Below are 19082 nucleotides of genomic sequence, written 5' to 3' on the forward strand. Positions count from 1 at the left end.
ATGTGAGAAAAAGACCCTCAAGTTGTACCATACCCTCAAAAAAAAAAAAAAAAACAAACTAAAAAAACAGAGGTCTGAGGTATGAACAGGGATTGGAAGCTCTATTTCTGGTTATGTACTGAAATAAGACCTGGTCTTGTTTGAGTCTGTAGGTTTCTCAACCTTTTTTCTCCCCTGTTCTCTCATACAAGTTATGTCAGTATTGTTTATCAATTTGTATTGAAAGTATATTATAAAGAGTTAAACAATTAATTGTTGTAGGATACTTTTAAATATGCAAAGTGATAAAAATAGGAATTATAGTAAATCTGGTAGCAGATCAAGTTTGTTTACATCAATATGCAGGCAAGTGTGTGCCAATAGTACAGATTTAATATTTGATATATTATCCTATCACAGAAGAGAGGTCAGTTTAGGGAGATTGCCTTTTTGATGAATAACAGAAGTTTCCCAGTTTTGCGTTTTGACATTCAGACAGGACATAAGATAGTAACAATAAAATGTGTTCAAACTAATATGTTCAGCCACTCAAAATATTCTCCAAAGGAGGTCAGTATTATCTGTCATGGGTAGGGCACTGGGGGATTTTTTTTGACACAAGGAAACTAAGTCACAGAAATGATAAAGTGATTCAAAAAGGTTAGTGGCAGCACCAGGTACAGTGCTTACTGATCCATCGCTGCAGCTCTTCAGTCATGCTGTTTATCTCAGTGACAGCCAACTCCATGGTGCTTCAAACTACTGCTTTAAACCTTTGGATAGTAATCGGCTGTAAATCATATGTATGTAACATACTTTGTAACAGCGGGGGGGGGTTGAGATCTCCCATAAGGTCCTGTCACCTCTGACATGAAAACCCAGATAGCAAAAATACACACAGTCAGTGCTAGCAGCTAGAAACATATGTCTGTAGCTCAGGGCTTGGTGTCTGATATTAATGTGCCATGGGACTCTGCCTTGTTGCCACTTCCTAGAATTACCCACCACCTTATGGACCATCCTGCTAGCATGAGTGTGCTGAGGATCACAGCATGGTTGCTCATTCACTTTAATGTGAACTGTGTCTCTCTGTTCTTCATAATGCTTCAACCTTTTTTTAAGGCTCAGCTGGCGAAGTGTTTATCAACAGGTTTGCTCAGTTAGTATCCCACTGTTCATAGTCAGATTAGTTTTGCTTGCTGCTGGCCTTCAGCTCCAGAAGGCATCAATGCTCATTGCATTCTGAGGGGAACACAGAAGGCTTTAGAAATATTTATATTAATAAGGAATGATTTTTTTTTAAAAGAGACTAATCTTACAATATGTACTGTGTTGAGTTATCACTTTATCAGATGGATTGCTTTATAACCTTATTTATGTTTCAGTTTAAAACCTTTGTATTTAACATCTAGCTTGATTAGGGGTTCTTTACTTGTTAAAATTGATCAGAGTTAAGGCAGATGCTTGCTTTTTGTTCACATATGTTTTTTGCTGGGGAAAACTTTAGAAAGCATGGGAATAATCAAATACAGCTGGTAGGTATTAGCTTTAAAAATTCAGCATTTTCTGTACAGGATTAGCATGACTTGAAACCAGTTGTAGCTTATTTTCACTCTCTGAGGAGTGATGGTTATGATCGTACATAGAAGCTTAGTGGGTTTATAGTACAGAGATGCTCTTGATTTATTGGATGAATGGGAACTCTGGTGTTTCAAACCCTGGAACATACCTGATAAGGCTTAAGGAGTTTTCTGTTAAAGTTTAGCTAGTTATATATAGCTGTATCTGCAGGGGAAAAGGGCTTAAAATGTCCACATTCCTAAAGTAGTTAGTTGTTGCTAAGACATTTTATTGCAAGGCTTGTGGACAGCACAGGAGAATTTTTATGCCATATTTCTTATTTCAAACAGTTGATTCTGTAAATACAAGTTTATTGCTTTCAAATTTTTAATAACCAGAGCATATTAGATTTTACATGCATAGCTAATTTATTCATGACACCATAATAGCTTGAATTTATGTGAATTACATGCTATCATAATTAGTCATCATTTTAGCTTTGACAGAGGTAGGATAAATTATTCATGTTAATCTAAAGACCCATCATGTTTTCAGATACAGAACAATCAAAATATGAATCTTGGTTAGTCTTGCAAAACTTTGTCCTGCTTCTAATTTAACAGGTTATTCTTAGATGCTAATTCTATCATGTACTTTTGCAGTACTTGAAGATTTTAGGTAGAGACTGAAGGGAAACTTGATTGAACAGGTTTAGCTGGAGATGTTATTTGACATTCTGATGTTTAGTAGTATGAGGCCTGCTCCCGTTGTGAAGCAGGAGTGAAGTACAGAAGTTTTCTTAAAAGTATTGGGATGTGTTAGATGCCATCATTTACCAAGGAGATAAACTCACATATCTGAAAATAAAAATTTTTAAATAACTCTTTCAGTCATCACTTTGCTAGAGTACCAATGGCTGGCAATTTAGGAAAGAGATTTAAAAGAAAAAAAGAAAAAAATCCTGTTAACAGGTTGTCTTGCTTCAAGATATAAAAAAAGAATTCATGCAGTTACTGTAGAACTGATAACAAAATACACAGTCCTGGATTAAAATTGTGTTGCCAGTTAGATTAGCCACTTGCCCAGAAAGAATCTTGATATTTTTTCCACTTGGCAGGATCAATCTGTAACCCTTATTCTACAAATATTTCTAATTTCTCACATTTGATGATATTCTTTGCTTCTGCAGCTATAAAACTGTTCAAAGTCATTTGATGTCAATAATTTCATTGCTTGTTCAATTAACCAGTATAAAAAATCAGACATGAAGAAAGACTTTTTCTTCTGTTGATGTAGAATGTGTGAGCTTGCACACATAACTTTCTGCTTGTTGAAGGAATCTTTTTATCCTTGCCCCCAGAACTTCAAAAATACACACTTCTTGTTCTTTTTTTTTTAATTAGAATATGCTGGAGTTGTAATTACATTGAGGATGTAAGGAGACTGTCAGTGTGGTATCATAATCTACTTGAGTTAACCCCTCAGAATTTCCTTTTAGTTGACTAGAAGCCAGATAGTTACTGTTTGCCTTCACGTGACTGTTTATGTCTAAATAAATCACCTTTTTTTATTTGCTCACATTATAGACAGTTGCATTTGCATAATGATCTTGGTGTAGAGGTTTTAATCTTTGACCCTTTAAGGAAAGAAACTGAAGTAATGGTGGAGCCACCCCTTTTCTTGCTGTTTGAAGAGATAAGGCAGAAGGATCGTTTGCCATAACAGCTGTCTTGGTTGTGAGCTGACATAGAGCAATAGTGATGTTATATAAGAAGAGTTAATGAGGTACACAGTGACTCAAGGGTTTCCAACTTATGCAACAGCTCTCTCCATACTGATATTTCCCTGTATGTGCAATTCCTGTTTTAGAGACATCAGTAAGACTTCAGAAATTCAGAGTAAATGCCTCATGAAGTTTCATCTGGTTTGAGATGTATTCTTGATAGGAGGTGCAACTACTTACATTTCAGCTTGCTTTCTGGAAATGCTTGCTCACATATGGTAGGATGTGCAGCCATTGAACTGCATGACCCACTCTGACTGGATACCTGCAAGCTGTCCTGTGTTGCTAGCTACCTAAGAGTTAGGGTATGGCACTGCTAAAAATGAGGAGTAAAGCAAGCTACTGAAACAGGCAGCTGAATGCACGTAGCAGTAAATGCTCCACAATACAAATATAGAGGTGGATTCTGCAAGAAATTAAAACTGGGAGGATGGGAACTGTTTTCTGTACCTTTATTCTTAGCTTAACTGGGTATGATCCTTTCAAGGGGGAAAAAAATGCCATATAATTGATTCAAATTAGGATAGATGATTCCTTGTACTTGTTCAGTCATGTCTTTACAGGCAGGCTTTCACCATGAGCTTGGTACAGTTGGTAACATTTTCCTAAATCTTGCCACTAACATTTAGATATTTTGTTTTAGGTTGGTACACAAGCTGATTTTGGGCTTGTATTGCAGTTGTAGTGTCTGCAAATGAACAGCTAGTGTAATTGGGGTTTTATAAGTGCAGTTACAGGCACTCTTACATTGTGTATCACAATACCTTCAGTTCAGTAGGCTGCCTCCTCTGTACATTTCCTTCTTTTTTTCCACTAGTCAGTTCAGCCCAAGATAAAAAACATTCTTTTTCTGTGTTGCAATATTTCTGTGTAAATTTCAAAATGCCCTGAAAGTATTTTCACCAGAACTGCTTTATCTTTGTTTAAATATATCTTGGATCTGATGGGAGAGAGGCTTTGTTTTAAGTTTTAACTTTATAGGAAGTGAGTCTATTTTAATCTAATGAATAGAATAAATCTTATCACAGTGTTAGATGGTGTCCTGGTGATATTACAGAAAAATTACTTTCAGGACTTTCTAGAGAGTAAATTGATCCACCAACTGAAATATACCTAAGAGTAGCGTGACATGAAGTAAAATTAATCCTGTTTGTTTGGTAGGGAGGGTTTGTTAGTCAGGATCTTCATATGCCTCGTAAAGTAAATGCATGGTCTGGTGTTAGCAAGAAAACTTAGGTTTGCCTTTTTTAAAGGGCAGACCTTTTAGCAATTCTTTGTAATTAAAATAAATGTTTTAAATGTGAGGAATATGGCTGTACTTGAGAACTGCTACTTATAGCAGGTGCGAGCATAACTTTTTGTTTGTCTTTGTAAACGTGAAAGGACAGATTGTGTCTTTAGCTGAATAGCTGAATTCATGGAAGAAAAAAAGTAGAAAGAATAACAGCCAATAAACTAAAGAGCCAGGAGAGTTAGTTGCAGGGATAAGGAACTGCATTACAAGGGTAATTCATTTAGATTTGTGAAAAGAAGTAGGCACTAAACTTTCAACATATTAATACTCACTGGAGTACCTTGTATTGAGCAAATTAAAAACTATTTTCTAGAATTATGGTTTTCTAAATGATTTGGCACAGTTAGCCATGCTTCAGAGGACCATATTACCATGCCTTAAAAGAGAATTTACTAAATACTTGAAAATAAGAGAAAGATGAACTCATTTGCAAACCAAGGATATTAAAATATTGATAGAAGTTCCTACAATACTGTGAATGTTAATGACCACTTCCAGAAATATTTTTTTAACCTGTAGAATTTTAAGAGTAGCTAAACTTAAACAACAGATTATTCTTGATCAGTGACAAGACCAGGTCATTCTTTCAGTGGGAGAGTTGATGGCAAATATGTTGATACTGTGTAAGGAGAGCCCGAGAATCACCAGTTGTTCATAACGGCTCCTATTTGGAAATGTATTCTAGCTACTAGATTTGATGATTCGTGTTTTATACCTGCCACTGGTATCTCTGCCTCTATAAGGATACTGTTTAGGATGGGGTTTTTTTCCTGAATTCTTTCTCAAAAAAAAAAAAACAAACCCAAACATTATCATCAGAAAATTCTGGTATATGAAAGTAAAGCTGGTTCTTCAAGGCTTGTTTTTTAGGTGACATCAGTCTTCCTCTTTTCTTATTCTGCAGAGATTTGGTTGATTTTCAGTACAAGTAGGTCTGGTTTTATGAGGCTAGAATATAGTGCCCCCGATTTCAGATGTTCAGGCAGCCAGTTCAATAATGTAGTATCGATTCACAAGTAGCACATAAAACAAAACATACATGAAGTACAGACTGCTCCTGAATAAGGTAACTTAGGAATCTGTGTGGAAAATCAGCTGATCATTGTTATTCCTTTAGGTTTTTGTCTTTCAAATGGAGATGATGATACTATCTAATGTTTCTGAAGCTTATACTTCTTTATAGGTGAAAATGGCAATACATTTGCTGGGTACTAATATACAAACACTAATAGTTACGCTTTACCAGGGAGTTCTATCTAGATTTTCACCAGGATACTAAGATTTCCATTAATAATAACCTCTATGGGAGTTGCTCTTTGCTTAGCAACATCAATGAAATACCTTCTTTCATGTTTGGTAAACTTGCAGTTTAAGTCATTTGTAAGGAGAAAAACACTTTCATTTTAAGAACAAGCAGGCCTGATAAATGAAGCGTCCCTTCAACAGTCGGACATCATTTTTTCTGAGTTCATTTTAAGCCCTGAATTGAACATTAACAAATGGTTATAAATTATTATACATACAGAAGCAAAGTGAATAGGTAATCTGAGAAGATGAGTTTATCTGTACTGTTGGGTAGTTGCTACCATTTACTTGCAATCTCACTATAGTTGCCATTGTGAAGAGAATAGTCAATCAAAGTTGAAGATATAAAATAAAATTGAAAATTGAATTGGAAGGTAATTTTACTTTCAAATGGTTTGCAAATGTAGATGTTAAGTGTGAAATGAATGCAGTTAATGACCATAGCTGGGAGAGTTATGCACCTGCTGATCACAGGAATATTATTATAAATGAGGTTGATTTTCCTGTTGACTACCTCATTTTTCTCAACATGGTCTCATTACTTTTCTATCACATGTCTGACCCTTAGATATAAATACTCAAGCACAGACATAATAAAAATACATTAACTCCTATATAGATTTTTAAATGCATCTTGGAAAATCAAGATATGTGCTGCAGCTGTTTCTTGCTTTTGTGGGTTTAACATAGGTCATGCTTTTTGATAACAGGAAGAAAAAAGGTTGCGTTTCATCACAAGTACTCGAGTCATTTTGCAAGTGAGTTCTAATTGTTCTAATTCCCGTTCTCTGAATTACTTCTGAGACCCTTGTTTTAGTTTTATTTTCCAAGAAGCAGTGTAACTGAAGTCCTGAAGTTACACCAACTCTCAAAAAATTATCTTCTCCCAGGGAAGAAATTATATTTTATATAATTTTGGTACCATCTTCATTCTACAATTTTGTCTCTTCTTCAAATGTTTCACTTTTGCCTGTAGAATATAAATATTTTTTATTGTTTTAAATTTATTTACTGAAATATTAAACTTCCTTAGGTATGGTTATAACTATATATCTTTGCTGCTGCTTTACTGCATACGTACCATCACAAAAAAAAACATTTTATTTTAGACATATATGACAGTCTGATATAAATGCATGTGCTGTTACCTAAATGAATGTGTTTTGTATTGCACTTTGCAATCTAAGTGAGCTATACACTTACTAATGGCTTTTTTATTGCTAAGGTACCCAACGTTTTTCAGGAGGGAGAAAGATAAAACTTTTCCTATAAGATAAATAATAACATTTAAACATATTGAACTAATACTATAAAGTGAACTAAAGTTTTTATTGCCAGTTGTTTGGAGATATGCAAGAAGATATGCTTCTGCTGCTTTGTCACAGCATCACTTAGAGCAACATTCTCCATTGGGAATTTTGCAGTTTGAGTTGCAGCAGGAACAGAATTTTGTTTCATCTCTCAGGTTACCACAACTACCTGGTTCCTCAGTGCAGTTGCACTTCTCTACATGTAACCAGAAGATCTAAAGGAGTTTCAGGCAACTGCTATTCCAATTCTCTCATGTTCTTTGGTGCCTTAATTTCTTAGCACTTCAAGATTGGGAACAGAGCAGGGAGTTTCTGCAAACTGCATCCTTAGGTTTTTCATCAGGGTTTATATGAGAAGCAAAGTGACGGATGGAACTCAGCCTTGATCTGGGACACAGGCTTAGTTACGCAGCCAACTCGATGATGATCTTAGAATAACTATTTCATATCTTGCTTAAATTTCTTCGAAGTAGGATCAAGGCCAGAATGCTAGCATTGTAAGACACTTCGAGTCTGGTGATGAAATCACTGTTCAAGGATGTGATAGTATTATTCATCCATCCATACATGTGCAGCTGATACTGAAATCTGCAATGTCAAGTACTACCAGTGGTGAATATGATGTTCTTTCCACTACACAGTAATGAGTCCTGCCTTGAAATGAAGGTTGCTTTTGAGAACAACTGCTAATCTTTCAAAATTAAACAGCTAGTAGACTCTTCCACTTTTTTTTGATTTGCCCACCCATGTTATGATGATTAATAGATTAAAGATGAGATTGTCTGTAAGGGACAGCAAAGAACCAACGAGTTTTGGAAAGCTGGTGGACTTTCTGCTTGCTTTGCATGCGTAATAGTCTTGATAACTATGGGAAAACAAGAAGCCACTCTTGTGCTTTTCACCGCCTGTATTAGTGAAGCTTTTTGATGTTTACATATTTCCAGGAAAATTTTTTGTTGTCCTTGGTTGAACTCTCAAATTACAAAAAAGAGCTCAAGTAGGTAACTTGCTCTAGAGTTAATCTCCTTCCAAGGTTACCTAAGGAATCTGAAGAGCATTTCAGGGTGTTTACCTGCGAATTCTGTGTTACAGTGTTTCATTAGCTAAGCTACAGGTAGTCCTTATGAAAAGTGTTTTCAGTAATAATAAAATAAAAAATCATCTACTGGGCAGTCTCACAATTTTAATGTAAAATCCAGTGTTTAAATGTAATGATTCTGAGTAATTATCTTTAACAACACCAAGTAGTGACAGGAAGTTGTTAGTTGTAATTATTTGTCATCTTCTCAGAGGGGCTGCTAATTAGAGAGAAATACCCATCTGTTAGAAGAAGGCTTGTTCATAAATAATGGGTAAATTAATCATTATTTCCTCATACAGGCTGCAATCTTTAAAAGTAATGTCTGTTCTCCGGTACACTAAGGTAGGACTGCTGGGGGATATCAAGGTTGTGCTGTGTTGTGGATTAACCCCAGTAAGTAGCTCAGCCATGCCAGCTGCTCTCTCCCTCCCTACAGTGCGATGTAGGAGAGAATCACAAGGGTAAATGTGGAAAAACTCATGGGTTGAGTTAAAGACAGTTTATTAGGTAAAGCAAAAGATGTATAGGCAACCAAAGCTAAATAAGGCACCTGCTACTTCCCCTTTCAAGAAGTGCAGGACTTCATCCCATGTGACAGTTACCTGGGAAGATAAACACCTTAACTCTGAACTTCTCCACAGCTTTCATCATTGAGCATGATGCCACATGGGCTGGAGTATCCCTTTGATTGTTGGGGTCAGCTGTCCCAGCTGTGTCTCCTCCTTGTGCACTCCCAGCCAACTCGCTGGGCATAACAGCCCTTGGCTCAACAGGAGTGGAAACAACCCTGTGTTACCTAAACTGTTTCTAGCACAAACCCAAACCACAGACCCATACTAGTTGCTATGAAGAAAATTAACTCTACCACAGCTAAAAACAGCACATCAGCCTACAAGACTTGAAGGAAACAGAACATAAAAATAAGCCTCTTTATCTCTTTAAAGAAAATCTAATCTTTGTTATGGCTGTGGTCTGAATCTATTAGGAATGTTCAAATTCAGTGTCGCTGGTGTCACTGTGAGATGACCTGAATAAACTTCTGTATTATAATTCACATTGAAAGATATGTGCTCAGGAAGTAAAACAGACAGACAATGTCTTGTGTCTATCTTTAAGCTGACAAAGACTCTATATAAAATGGCAGAGGCGTTTTTAGGAAAAGGAAGCAAATAATGTTTTTCTAGTTAGCAGGTGACAATGTGTCCCGAGATAACACAAGCTTAAGGGGCAGAAACAAGTGTGATTATTAAAGGCTACTGGGTTCTCACTTTGTGCAAATTGAATTCTTTCATAGTCTGAAGGGCTATGGAAATCTAGCAAAGGGTGTAGACTGTTGAAATAAAATTAGCATGTAAAGTGATTTTATATATGCAGGAATATAGCCACCAAGTTTGAATATGAGAAAGAAATCTCATTACTCATCTTGTAAAAGAAGTAATTCTTAAATTCCATATTTGCTATCACTGACATAAAGGTTCTGCATATGAATAGTGTTTTTTTATTATTGCCCAAAGACACTGTGTTATTGAATTGACAAGATCTGTTCCATTCTCTCCTGCTTTTTTCTTTTATAGGATAACTGATTTAGGAAATATTAAAAGAAGATTGTATTTATCAACAGTCCACAAGGAGTTGTCTGTAACCCCTCTGCATGCAAAAATTCCTCTGTTTACAATCAAGCGCAAAGTAGTAGGTATCTTGGGAATGTTCCTTGAACTGTGGTTGAGCACACTTTTTGTATCAGGAATGTTCTAAGTTTATAGACCTGTTGAAACCACTGGTTTCAAATTCAGTTCCTGCCAGTTCAAGCTACGTGTGTACGTCCCCTGCACCAGATGGTATCAGAACTGCTTGTTCTTTTAGCTTTCTTCTAACATTAGTTCATTCCCCGTTTTCCAAGATTAATGCTGTTTGTGTTTCCCTCACTTGTGCTGTCTGTTCAGCCTCTGCAAAGTTCTCTGTGTCCCTGATGCTTCTTTGTTCTAGCGCTTTGGTTCATGTGTACCTTCTCCTTTTATTATGGTCACTGGAGCTGCAGGTAAATTGCAGCTGATGGCTAATTTCATCTGCTTCAGGTTCTTCCAGTTTCTGGTATATATAAATCAACATATGAGTCAAACATGAAAGTAAAACAATAGCCATCATCTTCTCCCTATTCCCTTCTTCTGGGCCCAGCCACATTGTATGGTGATACGATGTATGTCAGGATACAAAACCTGATGGTTGCCATACAACCTTGTGAAGACTTAAATCTCAAAAACTGCTTTAGAAAATCATTTGGAGATATGAATAGCTAGATTTCAAATATTTTAAGATACAAGTATGCAGCAAGAGAACTAGGTAACAGTACACCAGGCAGCTGTTGATTTAAGGCTAGACACGAGAGAGAGTATTTGGAAAAAGACCTGTAAAGTTAGAACTTTAAGATAGTTCAGTTGAAGGCAGCTGGAATAAATTTAGATTTCAGGAGTTTTTTGTGTTGTAGGAAGAAGGGGTTGGATTTTTCTCAAGTGGATATGCATCAGATCATACCCCTGAAGTTGTCATTAATTCAGGACCCACTGAAAGGAAACTATTTTTCTTCAGTATAAATTCAGTTAGTTGGTCTTGGTGTCAGGCTAGAACAAATGTTTTAGGATTAAAGTATACCTTAATGTACACCATGTTAATTTCAATCAGAATATGAGCTTCAGTTATGTATTTTAATTTAGGCAATAAAGCATTACTTGGAGATCTAAGTGCTCTGATCAGTTATAATGATGAAATATTTTAATTCCCTTAACACTTGACCAACCCTAAAGAGTAGGTCTGTATTGCTCAGTATACCTGTCGTCCTTTAAATGGTTATCTGCCTTTTAATTGTTGCTTTTACTTAAAGGAGGAAATTTGCTGCTTTCAGTGATTAGAAAGATCTTTTTTATGGCTCTAATAGTTTATCTTATTGTATGCACAAGCTGATCATTATTATCAGTAAAATTGATTGTGAAAAGGATATAGTATGTTGTTTGTTCCATCAGTACATCAGTTTACGTTTTCATATGTTAATTTCCCGTGTTGCATTCTTACAAATGATGCTGTTTTCCCACCTCAGTAATAGAAATATCAGTTATAAACAGATACTGCATTTTCTGTTCCAATTCTTGGTATCTTCAAAGCAAGTATTCCTCTTCCAAATTTCCAGACGTAGGAGCTGAATAGTAATGTATGCATCAAAATTTAATCTCAAAAAAAAATTACTAATTGGCATTTAGAAGCTAGTACTTTTTCCTTGATTTTGTCAGGAGATGAGGCATGTACAATCACAATGTCTTGGTATTCTTCTCCTTTAATAGAACTGCAACCTATTGGTCAACTAAATTTTACACATGACTAATCATATCAAATATATTACAGTTCTGCAAATTTCATTAAAATGGTTACATTTCTCCTCAAGGCCATCTCTGTTTATTTCCCAGTTATAGAAGATGTGTTAGCATCACATCATCCATCATTACATATCTGAATTGACGAGGAGAATTGTTAGGAACACTAGAACTATGAACATACATGATTATAAACATCAGAGGCTCTAAATGGAAAACAGAAAGCCACAAAGCTAACATATTTTGTTACTTGTTCTGCTTGTGGTATTATTGTGGTTTTATATGAAACTTCTATTTTCTAGGAGGGTAATGGAATTGCAATATGGTTCACATGAAAAATAAATACTTGTAACTGCACTTAAGTTGCAGTACTACTGAGTAACAATTTTTAGTCCCTCAGAAAACCTTCAGCAAATGTACTTTCTTGCAAGTTAGCTGCTAACCTTATTGTTAACAAAGCTCACTTGGGCTGGCAGACATTATGTCAGGTGTACTGATTTGTTTGTATACATAATCATAAGTGCAAATACAGCAAAATGTTATGTATTGTGAATTACAGCCTGTGAGAATCTAGTGCTGCACAGAGACTTCGTTTATAGAGAACTACACACTAATACTCTTCTGCAATGATTATTGTTTGGGTTTTATTAAAGAGTCTTGTTTCTCTTTTCTAGTGGTGCAATATGTGTATTGATTTGGTAGCATTCACCAGTGAAATATTCAGAGGAGCAGTCTTCCAATCTTTGGATGGAATTAGTGTTTCAGCAAACTGTAAACTGAGAAAGATCTTCACTTTAAAATCCAAGCCTCAAGATACAGCTGAGGAAGATGGTGTGTGATAATTACTATGTAGTCTTAGTCATAACTGTTCACATTATAAAATCAAAAGCTTCTTAGTCATCAGGTTGGCAGTTGGAAAGGTGACATGATTTCCTGAAAATTAAAGTGGTGGTACAGCATATTAATTCTGCTAATGTTGGACTTCAGGTAACTAATTAATTGTACATGTACTCCTCTTTAGAAGTATTTTATTGAAGAAATTCTGGGAAGATTTATCAATTAGAGAGCTTGTTTTAATGAGGGTATCTTATGCTGATAAAAATGGTGTTTTGGCCAAGAAGAGAGTGTCTGAAAGGAAGAAGAAATATTTAAATGTAGCAGCATTTGTTGTTTGTTTTCTTCATTTTGGATGTCAGCAGCTGATGAGGTATTTATTCTTTAAATAATCCAAGAGAAAACTGTAACAAAACAGTATTCTATAAGACAGAGATATGAACTATCACAAACACCTCTTTGTTATCTCTAGTCAGTTTATCCTGATGTTTCCTTGTTCATTGAGAAAGCAGTATTCTTGGTGAGCTGAAAAATGAGAGATTATTTTTGTAATAGGGCAGGATACTGGTTAAAGATTTACCAGTCTCCAAACTAGCATCATAATTCTGAATCATTATTTTCCAAAGGGGAGAACTTCATTCCTTTCCGATATTTGCAGTAATAGGGGAGGAATTGCAAAAGATCAGCTAGCACCTTCTTATTTTAGAGGAAGCTTAGGCACAGTTCAGCTTCAGTTTCATTCAAATTTTCATTTTGTGGCTTTTAAAGAACACAGATGAAAAAAGATTTTTGATTTCTGAAGGAGGGATAGTTACCAGTATTGTAAGTGTAACAAAATATATCTTCCTTTTGGAAAACCCAAACCAGCACGGGTTTGTTTTGGTTTGGGTTTTTTTCTTGGTAAGGTTGGAAGAAATATTAATTAGAAAAATTACTACAGAGAGAATCTGGCAAATTCTCAGTGGAAACTGCAGTTAGAGACCTCACTGGCTTAAATTTCATTTAATTCTACTGGTACATTGTCCTCTTCCATTTTAAATAGTTATTGAAGTGTGTGTAAATGTTCTAAATTAGTTCAAAAATTCTAAATTGTAGCTAACATAATGAGTAGACAGCTTTAATAAACTATATGCATGGTAAAATGTTTCACTTTTAATTACTGGATTATCAATTCTATTATTATTAAACAGCTGGTGGGCATTAGTATTTTCTGTATGCTTATGAATTTCCTTATCTAGGCAAGTCTTAAAATTACATTACAGCTCAAGGTTTGGCTGTATTAAAATTACTCTATACTTCATACCCAATTACAGAAAAAAAAGGCTAGGGTGTTTTTTTGTTGTTATTAATTAACTTTTAGTTAATAATCATGATTTGATAATTTTATTTTCCTCTTGTGATTGGACCAGTTATTTGAGCTCCACTGAATGCAATGACATTGCAGCTCGTAGTGAGGGTCAAGTTCTTTGCTCAATCCTCCTTGGTAGAGGAAGTAGTGATTTCAAGGTGCCGTATGTGTTACTGTTTCTTAGTAGCTCATATACCATGTGTTTCATGTCCTTAAAATTATAGCAAGTGTAAAGGAGAAACCACATATACTAAGAAAATATTTTTGTATGAGTTCATTGAGATAGAAGAGAAAAGAATTAATCTTCTCTGCCCCATGATAGTGAGGCGCACAAGCTTGATATATACCTAGTTTCTGGTTTCCATAGTAATCCCAAGGTTACGTATGAGGTTTTTATCACTAAGTATTGTCTTATAGTGGTAAATGATGTTCCAGCTTGGTGGAAAAAAAATGGTTCCTAGCATTTATCTTAGTTAAATAAATATGCCCAGTACTGAAATATAACATGGGACATTTAAATTTTTCTGTTCGGATCTCAGTACTTGATCCATTATTCATGTTGGGTTTGGGGTTATGTTTTCCTTTTCTTATTCTTGGAAAAAGAGGCTAATATTCATTAACTTAGTAGATTCAAGTTTTACAAGGTTTGGAATGACTTGGCATCAAAACATCAGGAATAGTTCTTACTCAGGATACATTTCTTCATAGAGAATAACCATTATAAACCCAGTCTATATTAGTATCTTCCAGTCTTGGTATCTAAAGGGAAAGCAGAGACAATCAGATCGCATTCTACTAGTGCTTGATGGCACAAGAATAGATAAATTGACAGCTTTTTAGTTTATCATGAAACTGTAATGGTGTCCAAAGTTTGGAATCAATGCTTGTCAAATTCTTTATTGGCGTATACAGGATATCTCTATTTGCTCCTCTAGTCTCGTGACTCTTAATATCTTTTTCAGGGGTTCATTTTGTCTGCAAATCAGTATACCAATATTAGAAGTAAGTTGTAATAAAAAGCAACAAAATGTATTTTGTGATTTTGCTGCTTCACTTTCCAAATCAAAGTCTTTATACTATAGCTATTCTAGTTATTGGTGCATATTTCTTAGTTTAAATGTATTAATTTTTTTTCCCCAAAATAATACACAGTATAAGTTTCTTTTCTCGAAAGTCAACAATCCCAGCAAATTTTTCAAGTTACCATAATGTATTAAACTGTTATAACCATATGAACTAAAATATATGTAACCTAACAAACAATATAAGTCAAACTTAATTCAGTTGTATCATCTGAGTGAAGCTCACAGGGTTTTTGTATTCCAGATACGTGTGGTGTTCCATTTATGCCATATGAGCCCACAGAAGTTATTCCTCGGGCCTGCCAGCTAAATACAGATGTACCACAAGTTACACAATTGCTGAACCTGACTAAAATTCACAAGGCAGAAATAAAATGCAGGAGACACCCAGCAACAGGAGAAGAAACAGGTATTCTGTTGTATTAAAACACATTTTATATGGTCTATACATATGTGTACAAATAACAGGTCTTTTTGGGGAAAGCGCATGTTAAGAGTTCCAGTGTCTTAAGATAAAACATGGCAACTCTTGCATGGCTGTTATATCTGAGCACTTAGACACATTTCTGTTCTATAGTTTGAGATATATGTGCAGACTAAAACATTCTAATTCAAGGGTGATATTTATACAATTTTTGAGGATGTCTTCTGAGTGTAGTTATTACACTTCTTTTTAAAGTATGTGCTCATGAACGAAACTCTTTTAAGACTGTATAGTGTAGTATAGTCTCTTCAGCTTATACTTGAGAGAGGAAATCTTGTCTTATTGGTGTCTTGGAGTTATTTTAATGTTTATGTAAGCTGTAAGATGAGAACAGGTGTAATTTAAACTTTGACGGCATTATGTAGAAAAGATTTGTTAAAGAAGCAAGGCAGTCATGTGCCAAGGTAGAAGCTATTGACTTGGATAAAACCTAATAGACAGAAAGGAAACAAAGCATCAGATTTTAAATCTTTATTATAGCTGCAGGCTAACAGCAGGAGGCCTCAAAGTTTTTTGTTCTTGGCACTGTATCTTTTATTGTAGATAGAAATAATCTTAAAAGAGAATTGAATCATGTGGGAGTAAGTTCTTCATATGATAGAGTTACTAGGTTAGTAAAGAGTGGGACATCAGACAGTTTTAAAAGTGTACGATTAGCTGTTCTTTAGGGATTGCCCAACGTGCAGGGAACCTTATATTTTGTTAAACAAAGTTTCAGATTAGTACTTTTATTTCTTGTGGCAAATATTTTGAAAAATTGAGCTGTGGATCACTGTACTAGGTAAGCATGATAGCATTCAAAATCTAGCTCTGATAAAGGATTGTGCATTGGGCAGAAATGTTAACTACAGTTAAGCTTTAAAGTGTCAAAATCAGATGACTTTAGAAAGGAAGGTTATCATCACTGTACATATAGCTCGGTGGAATTCTCAGATTAATATTAGCCACATTTTTAAAAAACTGAGATACTGGTATCTCATATGAATTAGCTGTATTTTATATGAAATAGGAAAAGGAATCAAGCCTTTAAATCAGTTTTGCATTATTATCTGAAATACTTTATACATTATTAGTTAAATGATCTCAGAAAAGATTTTGCAGACACAATTGTTAGAGAGGGAAGCAGCGTGAATGAAAAACTGTCATGAAGACTTGCTGAAAACACTAAAAATTGGCATAAGGGAATTTATAAATTAACTAGTGGTACAAAGCTAAGTAGAAGCTGTTTTTCCTATCTCATTGCACAAAAGCAAGACATGATTTGATGTGATACTGCAGTTGAAAATTAAGAAACAATAACAGAAAATACTGTGTTACACAGAATATGATTAAAGCATGGAATCCACTGCTACAATAACCTGGTGAAGTAAAGAAATTTGTGTGATTCCAAAATCAGTTGTTGTGTATGAGTAAGAGTAATGTCAGTGCTTTTGTATTTAGTACCAGCAAAAGTATGAATGAAAAATTTCATCTCATACTTCTAGGATTTACCAGATTTACTCTAAGAACTGTGTTGAAGACAGATTATTTCATAAATCCCTACTGAAAGTACCTTGTGCCATTTCTGAAGCATTTGGGTTTGCCTATTGTTTGAAACTGGATTGGCCTCTTCTACAATGCCACTTCCTGCAATTTATATTTAAATTGGCAAGCCTGTCTGTGTAAGATTTATAAGCCAAGAATCAGTAGAAACATAAATGTAGAAGCAAATAACAAGGTTTGAATGTTAAAGTTGCTTAAACAGACTTAGGTCACAAAATTGGCTGGTCCTTTCTAAAGCTGTTACGTTGTTTTAAAGCTGTTCATTGCTTCCTACCTGCAGTAAAGTCAACAGCAAAATTTCACTAAAGCCAAATGTCTTTACAGTCCTTAATGTTTTGATGGAAAATAATGAATATCCTTTAGAACAATATTATAAAAAGATAGATCACATTTAAGTAACAGCAATAAAATGAAACATAAATTGTTTGTGTTCGTTAATGGAACTCTGCAGTTGTAAAATTTTACATAAACAGTTGTGATCTTTAAAGAGTGATCTTTAAAATATAACTTAAGGCAACTATGTAAAGAATGAAATAAAATTTTCAGCTATTGCCAGGTTTTATTGTGGCTGGACAAAATCAGGTTATTTTTAAATCAGTTGTTGAGTTTTGGAGACATCAGCTACATTTCCAATGAGGAAATAAATCATAAAAGCCATATTTTTCACTGGCAGGATATTTTATTGATTGGAATTCTAAACACAGCAAAAATATAATTTTTTTACTCCCAGGATATTACTAGTTTTGTAAATCCAGTTGCACATAACTAATCTGTACTCTCCTCTATTTTTAAAATTATTCTGTGGATCCATTTGCAACAGTAAATATCCTGGAATATGTGCAAGCACCTCTTAAAAAGGAGGGTTATAATGGATTTTAAAATGAGAATATTTTGTATGCTCTGATTCATGTCCTTCATGGAGAAGTGATAATTTCACCCCTTTTAAAATGTCGAAGTGATTGTTATTTTCAGCTTAAACTTAGGAAGTATGTAAACGTCCTACTGCTACAGCTTAGAAAAACACAAGTGAAATCTCTTTATAGGCACTCTTTACTCTTTTGTTACATTATTGTTGTGAATCACAGGACTGAGACTTTAATTTGGCCCATATAATAATTACGAAGTCTTACTGAAGGTTTTCTTTTTTTTCCTTACTGTGTAAAACCTTTTCAGTCATTGATTCATCATAGTAAAACAGGGTAGTTGAAGATCTTTTGAGAAGAAAGTAGGTCTGAAGTAGCTTAGAAGTGGGTCTGAAAAAGCAAATTAGATAAAGAATCCGTTTCCAATACATCTTCATCAGTGTAGGCAATGTTAGAAGTGGTGCTGTAGGCAAGGAAGATACATTTTTATTCCACTGGTTTTAGTACTTTCTCAGTCTTAAGGATTCTCATCTTTGGGGCTTGAACTCAGTAAATAATAATTTCCACCATTTCTGTGAAAACATTCTGGAAATACACGTGAAAAGTATTGAGTAAAGCAATAAGATAAATTACATGGAACCATAACTACTGCTGAAGTTTAGTACTATAAAAGACAGGACTATTACAAGCAACAGCAGTATTTAAGGTGCAGTGTCTCATGAAATTCTAAACAAAAATAAATTTTGAAAGTCATATTTATTTGAGAACAACCTTCATGATATGAAATGCTTCAGAAAATACTTTAACTTCTTTTCTTCTACTTTTACCGGTACATGAAAAAAAATAAATCCCAACTCAAAGACTTTTAACATCTTCACTGAGCTACCATGCTGATGCTTTTTCAGGGTAACTTTTGTTCTCTCTTGATATAACTCATTAGTAATGTCAGTCTTCATCAGCAGCTGAAATGAATGGGAGGGGGTTTCAATTCTTGCTTAGAGTAAGACCCTTTATACATTTACTGATGTAATTATTCAGCTTTTTTCCTACATACAAGTACCTTTTTTGCAATATTAAAAGGCAAATAATATTTTTAGAGTCCTGTTGACATACAAGTAGTCGAGCCAAAGTTTTGTTGTGAAGTTTGACTGCAAGTTTGCTTCCAGAGGAAACTCTGGAATTTAGTTTCTGGATGACTGCATTAAAAAAAATAAATCATTATTTCTTGTCAGGGTTGTCAAACTACAAGGGGCTG

General features: G+C 34.8%; 1 protein-coding gene across 1 annotated transcript in view; it reads left to right on the forward strand.

Moving 5' to 3' along the window:
* Window positions 1-19082, forward strand: part of CFAP20DC (CFAP20 domain containing) — a gene marked incomplete at both ends in the record, with an annotated part of 70522 nt that overhangs the window by 8070 nt on the left and 43370 nt on the right. Inside the window, 3 exons of the mRNA XM_084269828.1 lie at window positions 9887-10001; window positions 12349-12505; window positions 15183-15347. Coding sequence (XP_084125954.1) covers window positions 9887-10001; window positions 12349-12505; window positions 15183-15347 — 437 coding nt within the window. The remainder of the gene's footprint in view (window positions 1-9886; window positions 10002-12348; window positions 12506-15182; window positions 15348-19082) is intronic.

The sequence above is a fragment of the Gallinula chloropus genome (genome assembly GCF_964237585.1).
Source record: "Gallinula chloropus genome assembly, chromosome: 12".
Classification (NCBI taxonomy): Eukaryota; Metazoa; Chordata; class Aves; order Gruiformes; family Rallidae; genus Gallinula; species Gallinula chloropus.